This window comes from Strix aluco, chromosome 15 (genome assembly GCF_031877795.1).
Source record: "Strix aluco isolate bStrAlu1 chromosome 15, bStrAlu1.hap1, whole genome shotgun sequence".
Taxonomy (NCBI): domain Eukaryota; kingdom Metazoa; phylum Chordata; class Aves; order Strigiformes; family Strigidae; genus Strix; species Strix aluco.
In genome coordinates, this window is record NC_133945.1 from 6,166,008 (window position 1) to 6,185,296 (window position 19,289).

General features: G+C 46.4%; 1 protein-coding gene across 2 annotated transcripts; it reads left to right on the forward strand.

The window, feature by feature from the left end:
• Positions 1 to 3,096: 3,096 nt before the first annotated feature.
• On the forward strand, positions 3,097 to 19,112 carry ZNF598 (zinc finger protein 598, E3 ubiquitin ligase). Of its 2 annotated transcripts, none has more exons than XM_074841323.1 (12): positions 3,097 to 3,325; positions 6,450 to 6,562; positions 7,951 to 8,080; positions 10,331 to 10,542; positions 11,107 to 11,324; positions 12,041 to 12,158; positions 13,202 to 13,383; positions 14,652 to 14,721; positions 15,344 to 16,107; positions 17,066 to 17,201; positions 17,620 to 17,764; positions 17,893 to 19,112. In XM_074841323.1, exons 1-12 carry the CDS (start codon positions 3,140 to 3,142, stop codon positions 18,238 to 18,240), a joined length of 2,622 nt encoding a protein of 873 aa, XP_074697424.1. In that variant the 5' UTR covers positions 3,097 to 3,139; the 3' UTR covers positions 18,241 to 19,112. The 2 variants fall into 2 exon arrangements, with proteins under 2 accessions (XP_074697424.1, XP_074697423.1); XM_074841322.1 differs by having other exon boundaries at positions 3,098 to 3,325; positions 14,649 to 14,721.
• Positions 19,113 to 19,289: the final 177 nt, after the last annotated feature.

Here is a 19,289-nt window from a genome sequence, read left to right on the forward strand (position 1 = left end):
TGTGTGATGCAGTTTTGACACAAAAACATTTTCAACAGTATCATTAATTCGGGGGGGGGGGGGGGTGGGGGGGAAACATTTCCTGAAGTAATTACAGCCAACATCCTCAGTCATTCCTAATTATTTAAAACAGCCCCACCCAAACACACTTTAATGTTGATTACCAGAAAGACATGTATTATCTACTCTACTTTGAAGTATGATAAATGGGTCTCTTTAGGAGAAAGTAAGTATTACCTGTTGTAGCCAATGATCCAAAACACTGAAATACTTCATCTATCTGTTTTCCAAAATACTAATCAAACCTATTACTTAATTTACTTAACAGCACTGATGTTGTTAAATGATGCTGGTGTTGGACTAGATAACATCATGATACATTTTAATGAACTCACCATGTTTTATAAGCTCCTTTGTCCTGAAATGATCATTTATGACTCAAAGAAAATAAAGTGCATCTTTTAACTCAAATGACAAGGAATTCAGTGAAATGAAAGCAGATCCAAATGATAAGGATGCTGCTTGTCCAATCTTCCAGCCAGCCATGATGTGCACAAGCAGATCCTAGGAATTTACTGTACATTTTAATGTGTAATTTAATGTGGTTTGTCTCCATTTTCCTTCCTAGAAAAATTAGTTTATTTTGAGATGTTTCCTCTTTAAGAGTTACCATACCGTGCCAATGAGCAACCTGAGCGTTGACCTGCTTCACTGAGGCATGGTGTGTCCTGGAATCATTCTTCGACCATCCTCTAATACCGGCTCTACAGGTCACAGGAGACACCCATGAAAAATTGGGCTGTTTTGTCATTTCTGGGACAGATGGCAGCCCTTGACTCAGGGGACAGGACTCCAGGAATGTTTACTAAGCGGAGTGACGTGCTGCTCATCTGGTGACACATATAATGATGTGGCAGAACAAGCGCCTCATGCCAAGAGCTTGGGGTTTCTTGAGATTTTTTTGGGTAGATCTAGAAGCAGAACATCAGTGTTTGACAGAGATCTGCTCTGATTTTTCACACATGGGAAGGAAGGTGACCTCACATTAATCTTTTAGTGGGAATCTGGGAGAAAAAAAGGTGGGAGATCCTTAAGTTTGAAAAACTGTTTCTGTCTCTTCCTCTGTGCTGTCCGCAAACAAGCTTTTATGCTTTTTCACTGTACTTCCAGAGGAACATGGCTGCTGAGCCCGTGGTAACGCTGTTCTCCATGCTCCTGGAGCACCCTCTTCTGTTTAAGGAGCTGCAATTCTCATCTCTAAGCCCCAGCAACACACAGACCTTTAAAATACAAAATCGGCCCGCAAAGCAAGTGCGGGAACATACATTTCTTTAGCAACCAACCAGGCACATCAATGATTAACTCTAGCTCACCTTAACTCACTCTGAAACCCCGGTCAGCCGTCACATGCTCAGATGCTGAATGCATGAATCACCACCTGGAGCACATACACAAAAATGTCTCTAACAGACTGTGCTCTGAATGTACTGACCCTAACAGAGCCCATTTGCAGTACTGCTCTAATGGATGCGATATCCTATTTTCCACAGTGTTTCAGCTACACTTTTTAACAAGTTTTTTTTCCAATCACACCTAGTTTACACAGGCTACCCGCCGCCTGGGTTACAAAATCAGATCAAGAGGCAGAGCTGCAGGTCCACTGTGGGGCTGTTTGCCCGGACAAAATCCCATGTAAAGCACCATCCCACTGCCGGCAGGTCACCAGGCTGCCACATCAGCGGGACCCCAACCCCACCACACACGCTGCGGCCAAAACACCTTATCCAGGTGATTCGTGGAAACCAAACTCTACAACTCGAATAGAGTTATAAAGCAGGTATGTTTTACCCCCTGCAAGGGGATTTGTCCACAAAGCTTGCACACCCACCGCACATTTTACCAAAAACTTATAGAGTCTGGATATACATATTCACTGGATTACATAACACAAACATGCATATGCATGAGTGAGGCTGGGTTAGTTAGAAAGGCTGATGTCAACAGTTTGTGTTATCTTTGCACCTGCGCATTGCCTCCTGGGGGGCGTCTTCAGGGATCTTTGGGAGGAAGGCTCGTAGTCTTTCTCACCTTGTTTTTTCCCCGGAGCATGCGCAGATTCTCTTAGCTAATTTCTTGAACAACAAAAATGTTTTTCAGCCAGTTTACTCATCCTATCTTATTTAAGGGAACCAATGAAACTTCTACAACCCGTACATGGCTATCTTTACTCGTTACCGAGACCCAACTAGTTAGAGCACACCTGTTCCTCAAGGACAAAACCATGATATTTTGCAGAACACTGCAGTTCTTGGTAGATTTTCACATTAAACTGCTTTGTTTTGATGGACACAGCAGTCCTTGGTAAAATTCCACAGAACAGTCTGGGCAAACAGGATTCTTAGCAATATTAAAAAATACTATAAGTAATACTATAACTTGCTAGAAGTAAGTAAATAAGTTGCTAAGCAGTTTTCTATAAGTAAATAAGTCTTAAAACAAGTAATCATTTCTCTGTATCACAGGGGAGAGTCGGTGCCGTGCTGCCCCACAGGCCCCCACGGAAGGCGCAGGGCAGCACCCAGAGGTGCCAGGAATAGGCCTGGGGGTCCCCTGTCTCCCCACAGGGGCAGGCCCTGAGGCGACACAGCACAGGCCGCGGCCGCCCAGCACTGCTCGGCCTGTTCAGCTGCCACCAGGCAAGAGGTTGCCAAATGGCTCCCGCGGGCCACCTCCACCTCACGGGAGACCAGAGAGAGGCGGCTAGAGGGGCTCTGCCGCCGAGGCGCTCCGGGCAGCGCTTCTCTATGGTCATAGGCCTGTAAGAGCGAGGCTAGCGCGGCGAGGGGACGCTCTGGACTGCGACTCTATGGTGGGGCAGGGGAGGACGCGGGGTGCCGTCAGGAGGGTGGCGCTGTGGCGGCCGGAAGGGGTAATGCGGGAAGGGAGCCGCCGCTCTAGGCGGAGACTCGATGGTCAGCCAGGCCGGCGCTGCGCCGGGGATCCGCGAGGGCGGGTCTCTATGGTCGGAAGCTGGGCAGAGAGTCGCGCGTTGGGCCGGGCGGCGCTCTAGGCCGCCTCTCGATGGTGCGGGCGGTTGCTAGGCGGTGCGGGGCCTAGGCCGCGGCGGGTCGGCGCCGCCATGGCCGCCTCGGCCTCCGGCGCGGCGGCGGGCCCCGCGGATGGGTCGTGCGTGTTGTGCTGCGGGGAGCTGGAGGTGGTGGCGCTGGGCCGCTGCGACCACCCCATCTGCTACCGGTGCTCGGTGCGGATGCGGGCGCTGTGCGGCGTGCGGTACTGCGCGGTGTGCCGGGAGGAGCTGGGCCAGGTGAGGCCGGGGCCGGGGCCCGCGCACCCGGCGGGGCTGGGCCGCGCCCCCCTCGCCCGGTGCCGGGTTCTGTCGGCGCCCCGCGGGGCTGGGCTCGGGCCGGTTGCCGGGGGGAGCGGGGCCGTGGGGCGGGCGGAGGCCTCGGGCTGGGCTGGGGCCGGAGTCGGGCCGCGGAGCGACTCGTGAAATCTGCTGAGTGGAGCCGGGGGGGAGGAACATCCCTCAGCCCGGAGCTCGGCGCGTTTATCTGCCGTTTGCTTCGCTCCCGGCAGTGCGGCCGCCGTTCAGAGGCGACGGGAGGCATGTTGGAAACAGAACATGAAGAAAATGGAATTTAAAGGGAATATTTTTATTATTTTTAAAAATCAGCAGGGCTTGCTCTCCAGAGTTGGTATTACGTGATCTCAGATGACTCATATCATCCTGCCGAATTCCTGACTTGATTTTAAGCTTGGGGGAGAACATATTTTGTATTCTTCCAGGGCTTGCTCATGCCTTGCATTACAGCACACCATGCTGCATTTGCCTCCAGTTCCTGTTAGCGTGAGCCGTCTCTTGAGTTTATGCTTAAAAAGTAATTTCCCTTCAATTATAATTTTTCTGATGGACTTCTGTTTTCCTCCCAGCCTGCTGGTGTGATAGTGCAGGGCCCTGTGTGGAGTTCAGAGCAAGTCACCCTGATGCTGTGGCTCGGCTGCACAGAGGGAGCCGAGGATGTGGTGCAGCAGTGAGCCACGTGAAGGAAAGTTGTTCAAGGATGTTTGTAAAAACAAATCTTCATATGTGAATTTGTTTTTGCAGAACTGCTGCAGAGAAAACCAAACCCTTTGAGAAGAAAAGAATTGGTACTAGCACTGAATGAAATATACTGAGATGGTTTAGGAAATGAAATAAATATAGAGGGAGGGGGCTCTCCCCTTGGCAAAAGAAGAGCCCTCCAACTAAACTGTTGGTGTTGGCTGCTTTTCATATTGTTCAAATGGTTGGAGGGATGGAAGATTTTTAGGCTGTGTACTGAAGATCCTCAGACTTTGTGGAGGCCAGAAGGGTTGATGTGGTTTTTAGACAGAGCTTACTGGCACATGAGTAGCCTCTGTGTACAGAAAGAAACTCAGTGAAGGTAATTTTATCTCTGATCATCCTCTGCGGAGCTGCTGCTCCACTTCTGCCGTCTTAGGAGGAAGCAAGGTGTGATGTTGCTCTTCATCCTTAAACCTGCTTGTCTTAGGGTCATGGGTGGACTGTTAAATCTCAAGAGCTTTTCAGTTTTTTAATACTGCTATATTATGTGGCCTGAACTTTGGTTTGTTCAGTCATCTTTCTCCCTCCTTTATTAACTGTTTAAATGATCCTTTTATTATAATTGCCTGAGAGGTCATTTTTAATGACTGGACTCTTTTTCCCCCTTGTCTTTAAGTGCTGCTATAATACTGGTCTGTCCGTTCACCCATCTGCCCAAAGGAAAGAAAAAAAGACATTGGGGGGCATAAATCACGTCAAAACTGCTGTTGAATGAATGGAACGTATATGTAGAACCTAAACCTGTGTCTTAATTTGCACAGCGTGTGGGATTAGCACAGGCATGTACACCACCACCACCAAATCTCAGCGGGTGTCGTACAGGGTAGTGTAGACCGAAGTGGTAAATGTCACAGCAGAATGTCCAAAGGAAATAAAACTACAAAGATGAGTGACGGAGGAGAAAGCAGGATATTCTTGTTATGGTAATGCGTGCTTTCAGCGATGCATAATTGTTGCAGCGAAGTTAGGAAGGATTTACTTGTTGACCTGTAGACTAACCCTGACGTGTACTTGGATCAGGCTCGGAGGATCTGTCAGTGTGCCTGTTACATACATGTGTGTGCGATTGTTCTTGGAACGGCTGTGGGAAATTGTGTTGGACTCCTGTGATAAAATCTACTTTTCAGCAATCTGTTCCTCTCTTCTAAAACTCACTTTGGGCCAAAATGAAATGTCAGTAAGACTTCACTGAAATTAAATTTTTTAAATAATTGGCATTAGACATAGTTGTCATTTGTCCAACAAACTTAAGCTTGTATTCTCTTTATTTTAAGCTTGATATTTAAGCAAGTTTGGTACGTTTTTTGTTTTGGTTAACTAAACAGTAGCCCCACTGTAAAGAAAGCTTTAAAAAAAGGCACAAAACCAGACACAAAAGACTCGTTCCATGGTATTTCACCCCAGCAAGGGTAGAGGGGTGATTTAGCAATACCAAACTACTTGAATATTATATAATTGAATGCTCTTATTAAGATTGTAAGTATTTCTAGATTTACAGTGGTTACTGTAAGAACTGAAAGGCATTTACTGTGTTTGTGTCTCAGCCTTTCTGAGCTGGTGCAGGTAACTCCAGCTGTTTCATAATGTTGCTGCTACCCCAGCAGTTCCCAAACTGAGAACCTGTGCTGGAGCAGACCAGTGGTAGGTGGCTTCTGAAGGAGGACTTAGTATCATAACCGGCTGTGGTGTGAGACCCAGGCTGCTTGGAGGTCAGCGGGGGCAACTGTGAGCAAGGAGGTCCCCTTAGGAGGGGTATGTGGTACAAATAATTTGGGAAAGGTACTGGTTTAGTTTCTCGCTTTCCTGGTAGTTAAGGAAAGGAGAAGCAGTGGTTTCCCAGTCAGCCCGTGAGTAATGTTACTTTTCACTTACAGCCTGTAGGTTTCTGTGCAATCTTCTACCAGGAGATGGGAGGGAGCTGAGTTCAGGGCTCTTGACAGGCATTTGTTGCAGAAGGGGCTGAATTGGTTGAAGATATTTACTCTTAGCACAGCTGTGGTAGCAAAACATACCATAAAAGAGTTTCCTAATCTAGTTCAGAATCCAAAGACTGGGCTAGTCCAACCCACCTGGGTCTAACTAAGCTGGCTCGCTTGCTGGAAGTTGATAAGGAGCAGTCACAAGGGCTTTGCTGGCAGCTGTGGGGGCAGTAACTGGGGGTGGTGAGAGCAGCTGGGACTGACACAAAGCTCTGCAAGCCTTGTCCAAGCTTCAGGCTATGGCGAGTTCCCTGACAAACGGAGCCTGTGCTGAGGAGTTTGTCTGGAATCCCAAAAACTGCGCGGCTTGAGCGTGCTCTCACTGATCCTTGTGTTGCCTGCAGGTTGTCTTCGGACGGAAACTTACGTCCTTCTCAACAATAGCACTTAACCAGTTGCAGCATGAGAAGAAATACGACATTTATTTTACAGATGGAGATGTTTATGCACTGTACAGGTAAGCACTGGGATCTTTCCTGTAACGTATCCCTAAAGCAGCATGTTCTCACCCGCGTTGCGTGGCAGGAAGTGCACGCTTTAGTAGAACAGTGTGGTTTTGTTTTGTGGCAGCCGTGCTGGGTACGTTAGTCACCACGGCGCAGGTGGCTGCGGGAGGCCGAGAGGCTGGAGCGGCGCGGTCGGTGTGAGCGCGCGCTACCACGTCGGCAAAGGCAGCAGCTCCTCAAGGCCGGAGGGTTAGATTCACCAACGCAAGACACAGAAGCGTCGCTCTGTCAATAAACGTTGCTTTTTGCTTCTTTAGCAACAGCGGACTTGCTCGGAGGCTTTTCATTCCTTGCATGGCTGCTGTGAGAGTTGGTAAAGACTGAATTACTGTTGTAATTGTATTTATTGTTGTGCTGCATAAGGACTAATCGATACCAATCGTACCAAACATTGTATGGTAAGAAGAGCAGCCTACAAAGATCTTAATTCTAAATAGGAGAGAATAAGGGTGAAGTAAAAAACCAATGCATGGTAAAAAATGTGGCGTCAGCATCTTGTTCTAAAAATGTTTTTTATAACGTGCTTAATTAGGAGGCTTGAAGATCAGTAAAAGCAGTTAAAAGGAAAGAAGAGTGAAAAAAGATGAAACCATGCAGGCAGCGGTACCTTTTTGTTGGGGAATTGTGCACTATATCCCACCCGATTTGGGCTAAGCTTTGATCCATTTACAGTTTTGCATGACTTCATATTTATGGAATTGGGCAGTGGGTTTAGTGAGCAGAATCCATTGGAAGCACATTCTGATTAATTATACACCAGCTCTGGGAATTGCTTCTGATGATACAATTTCTGGTGAGATTACAGTTTCGTGGGCAACAATCAAGTGCGAGGCAGGGGGGTCTCCCACTGAGACCAGTTCTCTACCTTCAGCTCTTGTTGGAAATCACTGTGGGTTTTTTGTTTGTTTTTTTTTTTCCCTGCTCCTTTTCTATTACAATTCTTTATCTCTCCCCACTGTATTCTTCAGCTTCTGACAGTAGAAAGGGTAATTAAATTGGACGTGAATGTTGCATATATCAGCTGAATCTTCAATAAGCAAGGGTTCTGTTGCATGGATGGGTTACAGTCCACTCAGTTTTATAGTGGCGGGGTATTACTTACACTGTGACTGTTAGCTCCTCACTTACAGTTGAAGCCTCTGTGTAATTTGCTTCTGTTTTCTTCCTGATGTATGACAAAGTATTCTTGGAATAAGCAGGACGCTAACCTCATTACAGAGTGCTGGGGGAGCTATAAAAATGCAGCCTTCTGCCACTGGCGGAACATTTGTTTTCCGATAAAGGTATCGGGTTGCTGAGAGGGAGTCATAATTTTTAGGAAATCTTTCTTGTCCCTTAGGAAGCTGCTGCAGCACGAATGCTCTTTGTGCCCAGATGTGAAGCCGTTCAACACCTTTGCAGATCTGGAACAGCACATGAGGAAGCAGCATGAGCTCTTCTGTTGCAAACTCTGTGTTAAACACTTAAAGGTGGGCTAGTTCTATGTTTTAATGTGTGGGAAGGAGCGGTGCTTCCTTATATGACCTGCAAGAGTATTTGGGGAGGCGGGAAGAAGGGGTGGCTGAACAGCACCCATTTATTTTTTAAGTTTCCTCTGTTTGCCTGCAGTGAGGCCAGTCACTTTGTTATAAGTGCTTTTCCTTCATAAACTGATTAATGAAGATGGCCTGGAGGTTCTCTGTGGATTATGTTTTAAATTAAACCCAACCATATTAGTAACCTTCTGATGTTAGCTCCTCTGCCTCAACATGTGTAAATCTAAATGTCTGATAGAAGGTTAATCCTGAGTCGCAGGCAGACTTTGTTACACCTGTAACGGTAGAGATTTGATGTCTGTTAAGACTTACAATGACTTTACGAGCTAAAACTGTAACTTAAGAAAGTACTTGGTGCCAGTTCAGAAAGCAGAATGTGTCATGGAGCGATGGATTTATTTCCCTGATCAATGTAGCGTTTACAGTTGGATCACATACAGGATGGGAATCCATCTTGCTGGTTTAATGAAATACAATTATATTTCATTATCTTGTTTATTTGTTCAGAGCAAATTTCCTGTATCTTGTTGATTTGATTGTAAAATGAAACACACTGTTGCGTGCAATTGAGGTCCGCTGTGTTTGATGTACACAAGTAGAATGTGAGCAGGGGCTTTTTTAGAATGTATTTTACAACCTGCTAAAGGTAAAACAGTTACTGGAAAGCTGAGATGCCTAGGTCTGAAAAAGTGATGTGTATTGAGCCTTAAAACTACTCATCTTACCGTCACCATCATCACTTTTTTTTTTTTTTAAATTTCACCCAAATTTCACTTAGAAGGGCTGGTGTTATGTCATTCAGGTGATGCTTTTTCACAGTCTGAAAGTCAGAATTCACCTTTCCCTGGAGTTAGAGTGGTTTTTGTATTCCTGCATTACGTGTTGGACAAATCCAGTGGCTACTATTAAATGAATTCTAGGACCTCTGTGTCTACTAGTTGTCAGCATTCCTTATTGTTGTAGGAGGGAATTTAATGCATGAACGCATGTTTTTAGAACTCATTACACATGGTTTTGTGTGTGTGTTTGTTTTCTCTGAAACCAGCTAAAGGTCAAATCAGAGAAATGCATTTATCCTGGGGTGCCACAGTTGGTTTAACCCAACTGAACTGTAGTTTACTGCCGAAAGGGACAGGATCCAGAAGTGATCAGGTTGACCTGAACGAGCACTAATACGTTGGGTTTGGGTTTTTTTCAGGCTTAGCTGTCAGCGAACTGATTTGACTCTTTCCTGCGGTCATGCAATCCCTAGAGCTAATTCAGAGGAAGTGGTCGGGGAGGACAAGACCGCTTCTTTCTGTTGCAGCGTCCTTTGAGCTCTGGTGAAGGGCTGTTTCCATGGTCAGCTGAAGGAGCCAGCACTAAGGGAACTTGTTTGTCCTTGTCTGTCCCAGAGAATTCACAAACAATATTAGAACTTGTTGGCTTTTAACTTCAGAATATAGCAGAGATTTTTATTTTGCAGAAAAAAGTGCCATATTACCAATACCCACTGAAAAAAAGCTCTTAAACTTGCAGAAGCTTCAGGCCATCAGCCCAACTAAGCCAAATGATACTTTTCCCAGAACAAGTTAACAGTCCTTGTCTAGGCGAGAAATAAAGGACATTCTGTTCTCAAGGCTGTGTTGATCTTTTTGGCATCTTCAGAGCCCTTCCTACCAAAATAACTTGCGTGTTAGTAGGGACAGAAGATTGACTTATAACACAAAATTTGTTCACTGAGCTGTGTCCTTTGTGTGTAGGTCTCTTGGGGTAGTTGCTGTCTGAGGAAAGTCAAACAGCTCACTTCTTGTTTATGGTTTTTTTTTTAGTTTGAGTATGCAAAATACTGTATGTTCATAAATACATATTTAGGAATTTTTTTCCCCACCAGCAATTATAATTTAAAGTTTGTTGCGTTATGTTAATACACACCAAAAAAAAAAAAAAAAGTGAAAGGGAAAAAGGTGAATTAGATCTGCTTCCAATGTTCCAACTGAGTAAAATGCAAGTCAGATTTAATTTGGACCTATAACTTGAATTTTATTTCCTATTCACTAAAAATTTTAGGTGTCAGTTGTCAAATTGCATCTTTCTGAAGCAAGTCTTCCACTCCCACAGATGAACAAGTCATGCACAACCTGGCTTATTCCATTTTGTTCTCTGTACACAAAAAGTAATACATATATATATATATTTCTTCAGATTTTTACTTACGAACGGAAATGGTATTCTCGTAAGGACCTTGCCCGTCATCGTATCCATGGAGACCCAGATGACACCTCTCATCGTGGGCATCCCCTGTGTAAATTTTGTGACGAGCGTTATTTGGATAATGATGAGTTACTGAAACACCTCAGACGAGATCATTATTTTTGTCATTTCTGTGACTCCGATGGCGCTCAGGAATACTACAGGTTTGTGCAAGCAGTTTATTCCTCTTCCTGTAGCTTAAATTTTGAGGGCAAAATTGCTCGGGTCTGCTTGGAATTTTGGGGAAAGTAGCGCTCGAAGACAGAGTGTAAGAATGTGAGCAGGTTGGCTGCAGTTTCTTTTCTTCCTCAAGCCAATAACCAAACTAATCGCTTTCTGCCTAGTTCATGTTTTAAAGCTTTCTTCATTAACGTTAAATGTAAAGTTCCATTTTGCAGCATGGCAGCAGATGTCTGCAGCTGTCTGGTGTGTTAACTCTAATGCTCCAGAGTTTGTGTGCAGAGCAGATAGAGGTAAATTCTCTTTTATGAACCCCGTGTCTCACGTACAGCTGGATTGATGATACGGGCCAGTAGATTTAGTTTAACACCTGGGATCATGCATCAAGGTCTATGTTGACTGTGCACGAGTGGTGTCAGCTGGAAAACTTGCCTTGGGATAAAGAAAGAACCAACCGCCTTGTCTTTGCTTCATCTTGTAAGAGTAGCCAGATACCACTAGTAAAACGTGTCGGGAAGGTTGCAGCTCAGCCTCTGTTCTCTTTCCAGCGATTATGAATACCTTCGTGAACACTTCCGCGAAAAGCACTTCCTTTGTGAAGAGGGACGGTGCAGCACGGAACAGTTTACCCACGCTTTCCGCACAGAAATAGATTACAAAGCGCATAAAACAGCCTGCCACAGCAAGAACAGGGCGGAGGCCAGGCAGAACCGGCAGATAGACCTTCAGTTCACCTACGCTCCCAGGCACCAGAGGAGGAACGAGGGTGAGCGAGGCTGGCGGGGGGGAGGTGGACAGGAACACGTTCATTCTTACTGCTTTGAGGGTTTGCAAGAAGATTATTTCCTGGCCAGAAAGAAATTCTTTACAAGGAGGGTGGGCAAGCCCTGGGGTAAGACCCTGAGAGGTTGTAGAATTTGTCCCTGAAGATAAACAGGGCCCTGGGCAACCTGATGTGGTTTCAGAGTTGGCCTTGCTTTGAGCGAGGGGATGGAGCAGGTGACATCCAGAGGTCTCTTCCTACCTCAATTGTTTTACAATTTTTTTTCCCCCATGTGTGGATTTAATGATGATAATGTAATTTTGGGAAAATTGTTGACTTTCTTCTCCGATTTGTAATTACGTGAATGACTTCTCCTACAGTTAATACAAAGTGGTGATGAACATGGAGCTTGAGACCAGAGTAGCATATCCACTTAGGAGTGCAGAGATCAACATACGTATGAACTTTTCTTCTGCATGGAACTGTATGTAGAGAGATCTCTGCATAAAACCAAAACTGCTCAAAACTCACACCAGAGGTTACAATACATGGAATCCATATGCTGCAAAATATATTTTAATGGAGCAATCCTGCAGGTTACATAGCCTACTTATTCATCAGAAAGAAATCGAGATAGATTTGTTTGTACTAGTATATATTTTGCTTTTTTCAGATTAGAGAAATAACTTTGAGAGTGATCCACCATCCCTCCTGTTTAGGTGTTATAGGTGGAGAGGACTATGAAGAAGTTGACAGGTACAACAGGCAAGGGAGGTCAGGCAGGCTGGGCGGCCGAGGAAGTCAGCAAAACAGAAGAGGCAGCTGGAGATACAAGAGGTGAGTAGCACAACATTTTGTGGATTTTTATTGCTCCTTAGTGTTGTTTTTTACTTACCAATTAATGATGTTTTTGTAGACCATTAGGAAGGAAGTGGGTACAAAGTTTGGAAGCCTCCATAGCGAATCCTTAGTTGAGAGTAGAACTGGCTTTCAGTCTAAGCCTGCGTGCTGACTGCATGCTTGGTCAAAGTGAAATTGTTTTGTGTGTGAGGTTTCAGCTCTCTGGACTTGACACGGGAAGCAATGAATGTAATCCTCAACTTGTGGGTAAAATAAACTCAGAATCCTAAATTAATTTCAGCAACTGTTTTTATGCTAACTTTTCTAAATAGGATTTTCTGCAGTAAGTGTTTGCAGGTTTAATGGACTTTTTGGTCTGGGTACTCATGAAGTTCCTATTCTAAGGACCATGCTTTTCATTGAACTAACAGATCTCTGGGTGGCCAGACTGAGTGCTTTGGAAAAAGAAGAGGGTTAAGTATTGAAATGAAATTTTGCATTTATATGTCTCTTCATCCACACAAGACCCAAGTGCTTTATACATACTGCACATCTATTTTTCTTCTTTTTCTCGCTGGACAGTCAGCTGGTTCATTACTGGTGATTTCACTGGGGGAAAAAGTCCATCTCTAAACACTTGTACGTTGGTGTCGCATGTGGATCGTGCATGTGTTGAGAGCTCATGACAAACCATGTTCCAAAGAATTCCCGTGGCCTACAAGTATGATATCATACCTTTGAAAAGGGATGGGAGAGACAGGTGTCCCCATGCATCCTTGGTACTGCCTCTCCCAGTTCACCCCAGTTTCCTCTGGCCTGGGTTGTTACTACCACGTGTAGAACTCGCGGACCCAGGGGGTGGATGTTGCCTGTCCCACCAGTGGGCGCAGGGTGTCCTGGAGTGGTGGGTTGGGTGTAGCCTTCTCAGCAGGTGGCAGCACGAGATCGGGGACGGGCGTCGGAGCTGGCACCGGAGAGCTGAGACAAAGCTGCTGGGTAATTCTTAGTGTTTGACCAAGAAAATCTGCCCTGTCCTGCAGGGAGGAAGAAGACAGAGACGTTGCGGCAGCAGTCAGGGCGTCTGTGGCAGCTAAACGGCAAGAAGAGAAAAAGCGGGTAGAAGACAAAGAGGAGAGCAGCAGTAGAGGTAAAAAGGAGGACTTGAGGGATTCTGAAGGGCTCAGCTCCAAACGTGTGCCAAAGTCGTCCAGTGATGCTACAGGTGAGTGATGAATGTGTTCTGTGGCAGCAGGGAGGTGTGATGGGTCTGGAGATGGGCCTGGCACAAGTGGGAATGGTCGTGCCTTGTTCTCCAGAGCTGGTGGATGTGGATAGAGCTGGGCAGGATCTTAAGCCAGCAACACGGATTTGCAGTGGAATGTGTCCTGAGTGGGCTGGGATTCCTGCAGCAGGTTCTACTTGAGGTGGAGCTGGGTAGGAATCCCCAGTGCAATTAATGTACGACAGTATGGTGTGATGTTCCATCTAAATCAATATAATCTGAGAATGTGCCATTTCCTACCCTGGCATGCCAGAACTGATTTATTATGATGCTTGCCCTGCGTTTCCCCTTTTCTGAGAACAAGTTATTCCCAGGAAAAGTTCGTAACTGGTGAAAGCAAACCTTTAACTGTTTTGCTCCAGGTCCAGTTTGGAGCAAATAAATATGATGTAGTGGTGTTTTGATGTTACTGTTGCTCCAAATCCATTTTCCACTGTTTTCTGCTCCTACAACAGGATTTCCACTTAAAGATTATACGCTCTCATTATGAACTGAGCTGCTGAGAGCTCCTTTTGGTTAACGGGTACGGCTCGGTTGGGGATGACAGCCAAGGTTCTCTCCCCCAGCTGCCTGCCCAGCTTTTGCTGCATGTGTGTCAGAGCTGTTACCAATCTGTCCCTGCGCAGCCCACAGCAGAGGGTTTGGGTTTTAAGGCAAATCTAAATTAGGAATGAGTTATGTTTCGATGTAGAATGACCGCCCAGGAATTAATTGCTGAGCAGCTTGGGCATCTGTGCAGCAGAGGTGTGATGGAGGGCTCGGAGGAGCAGCGTTCCGAACGGAAAAGCGTTGGCGTAGATCCGTGGGAGCACCCAGGCTCTGGTGAATACCCTGCCCCTGTGAGGCAGTGGGTGCTAACCTCTGGTAGAAGCCTGGAGCAGGCAGCTGGGGCAGTGGCATCTTGGTCTCTGGGGGGTTCCCTCCAAAGTGCTTGTCAGCCAGTGTTTTGCTCATGTTAAGTATCATGAATTTCCCGTATGCTCCAGCCAGTACATGGTGACGTAATGGTGAATGCAGTTAATTGAAGGAAAGAGTGATGCATGGATTTAAATAGTCCTTTTGGAATGTCACAGTTAATGACATCATCAGCTGCTGAAAATAGAACTTGTTAATGCTGCTGTCGTGTTCATTGATAGCTTCCACTCTGAAATGAATGGATTTTAGCTGAAAACATTTCTTTGCTCTTTTTGTCAATACTCCAAAAGAAGCAGCTGCTAATGGTGCTTTGAGCCAAGATGACTTTCCAGCAATTGGTTCAGCAGCGGGACCTCTACAAGGGTAAGTTTGTGCAAGGCTGCAGCAGTGAGAAAGCAGATTTAGAAACTTTACTTATGTTCTACACTTCTGGAGAAAACCATTTTACAGATCACTGAAAACTACAAATGCTTCCCCCCTGCCCTGGTCCCCTTCTGCCTCGAGCTGTTTCTGCGCTTGTCACCTGCGTGAACGGCCTCGGTTGTTGCTTCAGTTCATGACTTGATCTTTTGGTGGTGCAATGGCAGGGAATTCTCAATATTCTCCATTCCAGCCATTTTTAACTCGATAGCTTATCTTGAAGGAGCCGTATACTGTGAGGTTTAAAATTCTTCACCATCTGAAATGGGTGATGATTAGAAGAGCGGCTTTGCAGGATGCAGCAGCTTGAACATGCCTGTCTCTACAGCTCAAGGTCAGGGTGGGGTGTGCTGAGAGCACGGCCAGGCTGGGGTGACTTCCTCGAGCAGAGCCAGACACAGGTTACAAGCCCGAGTGCGTTTGCATCCCATTAATGGGTCCCTTGTGCCACCCCCAGTGACAGTTTGAGGACGAGTGCGGACGGGAGCGGAGCTCGTTCTGCCTGTTGGAGTTGTGGTGCCTCTGCAGCACCGGTGTAACGGGCTGTGCTTCTCCTTCCTCACAGCTCTGCCCAGCTAGCGGCAGTTAAGCTTAAAGAAGAAGATTTCCCAAGCTTGTCGTCCTCTGCAGCACCCACCATCTCTTCTGGGATGTCTTTGACGTATACAGCGACTGCAAAGAAAACGGCTTTTCAAGAGGAGGATTTTCCAGCTCTGGTGTCCAAAATGAGGCCTAACAATAAAACAGTAACTAACATCACGTCTGCGTGGAACAATGGTTCCAGTAAAAATGTGGTCAAAGCCATTAGCAACCCCTGTGTAAGCCAGATAGCCAAAAAACCATCCTCCTTGAGTAGCACTAAAGGAAGTAAGAAGAGCAATAAACTCTCTCAGTCAGACGATGAAGACGGCGGTGGTGGCTTGACAACCCAGGAGATCAGAAACACGCCAACAATGTTCGATGTATCGTCCTTGCTGGCAGCTTCTACCTCACAAACTTTTACGAAAGTGAGCAAGAAAAAGAAGATAGGGGTTGAGAAGCAGAGACCGTCGTCCCCACACCCGTTACAGGAGACGTCGTTTCCCAGGACGTCGGCGGAGAAGCTGCCGGAAGCGGAGCAGACATCGAACGCATCCTCTGCTCTTCACGCCCCTGACAGATCTGCCACGGTCGTGAATGGCCATTTGGAAAAATCATCAGCGATCTGTAGTATACCCAAAGAGCCCCCTGGCCTTAAAAAGCCCACAGTGACTAACAAATGCCCTTTACCTCAGGAAGACTTCCCAGCTCTTGGGAGCTCAGGATCGGCTCGAATGCCCCCGCCACCAGGTAAGCGGCGCAGGGCACGGCCAGCTTTGCTTGGAGGTGGCTCTGAGAAGTGTGGCAGGGGGATGAGATATGTAAATTGCTCCTCCTGGCTCTGAGGTGAGGAGCAGTTCTGCCACCCTGGGCCAGGTTAGGCTTTCAAGTTCCAAAAAGCAGCCTGGGTGACGCGGGTGGGCTCTGGAAGAAGCGGTGGCGATGTTGGGATCTCCTGCTCCCTGGGGGTGTCTGCTCCCTGGGGGTGGCTCACAGATGAGCAGTCAGGCTTTACCTGTCACTGCTTTTCTGATGAGTCAGGGCTGACACACATCTGTGCTTTTGTGTGCTTTAAGATGCAGTTTGGAAGCTCCTGCGGGCAGAGGGAATCTCTTTAGCTGTGACCTGTGCCCGCTGGTACTTGTCACTTGGCTTGCTTGGTCACTTCTGTTGTGTCTGCAGAGATTTAATGCTCTTGCTTTTAGCAGCGCTGTAATCTTGTAAAACTGGAGTAACATAGCAACAAACGTGACTTACAGTGCCTTAATGAAAGTGCCATCGCATCAGCAGATGCTTGCGTAGCTGTTCTGTGCTGCTCTGCAGATACTGCTCGGTGTGCTGGAACACGCCATGCCTAGTGCTCTTGGGTCTGTGTTTCTGTTCCCTTTAATAATGTCAAAGTGTTTTTCATCGTGCATTTGAGTGTTTTTAAAAACTATTTTCTATTGAAAAAGTAAACTAATAATTAAAGCACTTTGTAGAGTGTAACATCAGCTGCTATGAAGTGCTACTTGACCTGACTCTTTAAGGCAGCAGATTTTCACCTCTCTAAATTTATTCTTTTTCCAGTATAGTGATGTCTGCACCACTGGCTCTTCTTAGTGCTTCTGAAGAGTACGTCAGACCACTGGTGTTAATTTTAGTTGGTGGTATGTGGGTGCCACAGATACATGCTCTAACTTCCTGCCCATTCTCTGCTTTCGTTCAGGCTTTAACACTGTGGTGCTATTAAAGAGTCCTCCTCCGCCTCCGGGACTGTCGGTGCCTGTTAGTAAACCCCCTCCAGGTTTTGCTGTTATTCCATCCACCAATATCTCTGAACCTGTCACTACATCTTTGAAAGAGTAAGTAAAAGCCCTTTGAGTAGGGGATACTTCACACATTACATCTCAGTTATGCCACAGGGGCTTCAAACAAGGCAGGAAATACCCTGAGGGGATTATTCTAAACTGGTGCTGCTGCCGCTGAGGGCAGCCACGGAGTGGTTCCTGTTGGGGAGTCCCGTGGCCGTCATGGGCTGGATTCAGGAGAGTTTTGTAAATATTCTGTCTGGGTAAAGCTGGAATCTGATCGAGTAATCCCCCAGGACACATTTCATCGTGCTGTCAAGGCAGCCCCGTGCTGCCCACAGTAACTGCACGCGTAGTTGGGTGGAGAAGGGCCGTGTGTCCTCCGGAGGAGAACAGCCGTGTAACAGATCCCGCAGCACCTTTGGGTGACACGAAGCAACGTCAAAGTCACTTCTGGTCTTTCCAAATGCAGGTCAAAATCCTGTCACGGATCGTACTTGATACCTGAAAACTTTCAGCAAAGGAACATTCAGCTAATACAATCTATTAAAGAATTTCTTCAAAGCGATGAGTCCAAGTTCAATAAATTTAAAACTCATTCTGGGCAGTTCAGACAGGTGAGTGGGCAAGAACCTTCGCGTTCCTGAAACCTTCCTCTCTGGGAGAGAGTGAATCCCAGTGGGATTTTTTTTTTTTTTTATATAGATACTTTTTTCTAATTATTCCCATTCTCTTTTCACTGAAGGGTCTGATTTCTGCAGCACAGTATTACAAAAGTTGCCGAGAACTGCTGGGAGACAACTTCAAGAAAATTTTTAACGAGTTGTTGGTGTTGTTGCCGGACACAGTTAAGCAACAAGAACTGCTTTCTGCTCACAACGATTTCAGAATCAAAGAAAAACAAAGCTCAAACAAACCCAAAAAGAATAAAAAGAACGTTTGGCAGACGGACTCCAACTCTGATCTCGACTGCTATATCTGCCCAACGTGTAAGCAAGTACTGACTCAGCAGGACGTTGTCACCCATAAAGCTTTGCATATTGAGGATGAGGAGTTCCCGTCCTTACAGGCCATCAGCAGAATCATCAGTTAGCTTTCCCGAAGACCAATAAAACAATAAAAAGTCTCTCTCTCTGGATCTGCACTTTTTGGAATGAGGCTTGGCAGCGTCGCGTGGCTGAGCGCCGCTGCCAGCGGAGCGGTCGGGTCCCTGTTAGAGCCCTCTCAAGTGCCGTTGGTCAACACCGGGAGCCCCGGCCTGCGCTAAGGAACACCCGCAGCCTGGGCGGCCCCAGCGCCCCAGGGAGGCTGGAACGGCCGCGGGGGCAGGCAGGGGCCACCTTCCTCCTGTAACAGGCAATAGCTGAGAAAATCCTTTCTGATCTGAAGACTGACAGGGGACACAATAGGGGAATAAGCATCTGGTTTGGGTTTTTTCTTTCTTTTTTTCGGGGGGTGGGGGAAGTTTATGAATTGCTGAAATGAACGGAAGCAAAAGTGGCTTCCCTTATAATACTCTGGTATTTTTTTTAATTTTTTTTTTTTTTTGTGCTATTTCTGTGACCACAAAGATCACAGGAGTCAGGGCTACAAAGGTGCAGAAAAGATGCTACTCACTGGTAAGACCGTTACAGCTGCATGTCTGACAACATTGGGCTGCTCCTACAGCAAAATTCCTGTCTGAAAGCGGAATTAATTCTACTACTTGAAGAATTGGACTGATCTGTGCGATTGGTTGAACGTGAGATTTGAAGTTGCCTCTGACCTTTTATGTAACATGTTCTTTAAAGAAACTTATTTTGTAGCACTGCATGTAGAATAACAACAGTAAGGCTTTACTTTCCGTAAAGCACACTTCACGGTAATTTTATTTAATGACTGCCATGTTTCTAATTTCTTGGGTGTATTAACGGTGGTAGCTCCAGCCGACAGCGTACTGGGACATTAAATGCTGCTGATCCCTGACCGTGTTTCTCTGCAGTGCCTTTACGTGCGTTTCTCCGGGGGTCTGCGCTACCCAGGAGAGTCTGTTCAGACTGTGCGGAGCGTTTACAGCCTCTTCCCCTCCGAAGGGGCTTTGCTGGTGTTGCCTCGCAGCGCTCGGTCCCGCCTCGGGGGGACGAGGGGAACCCTCATCGTTTG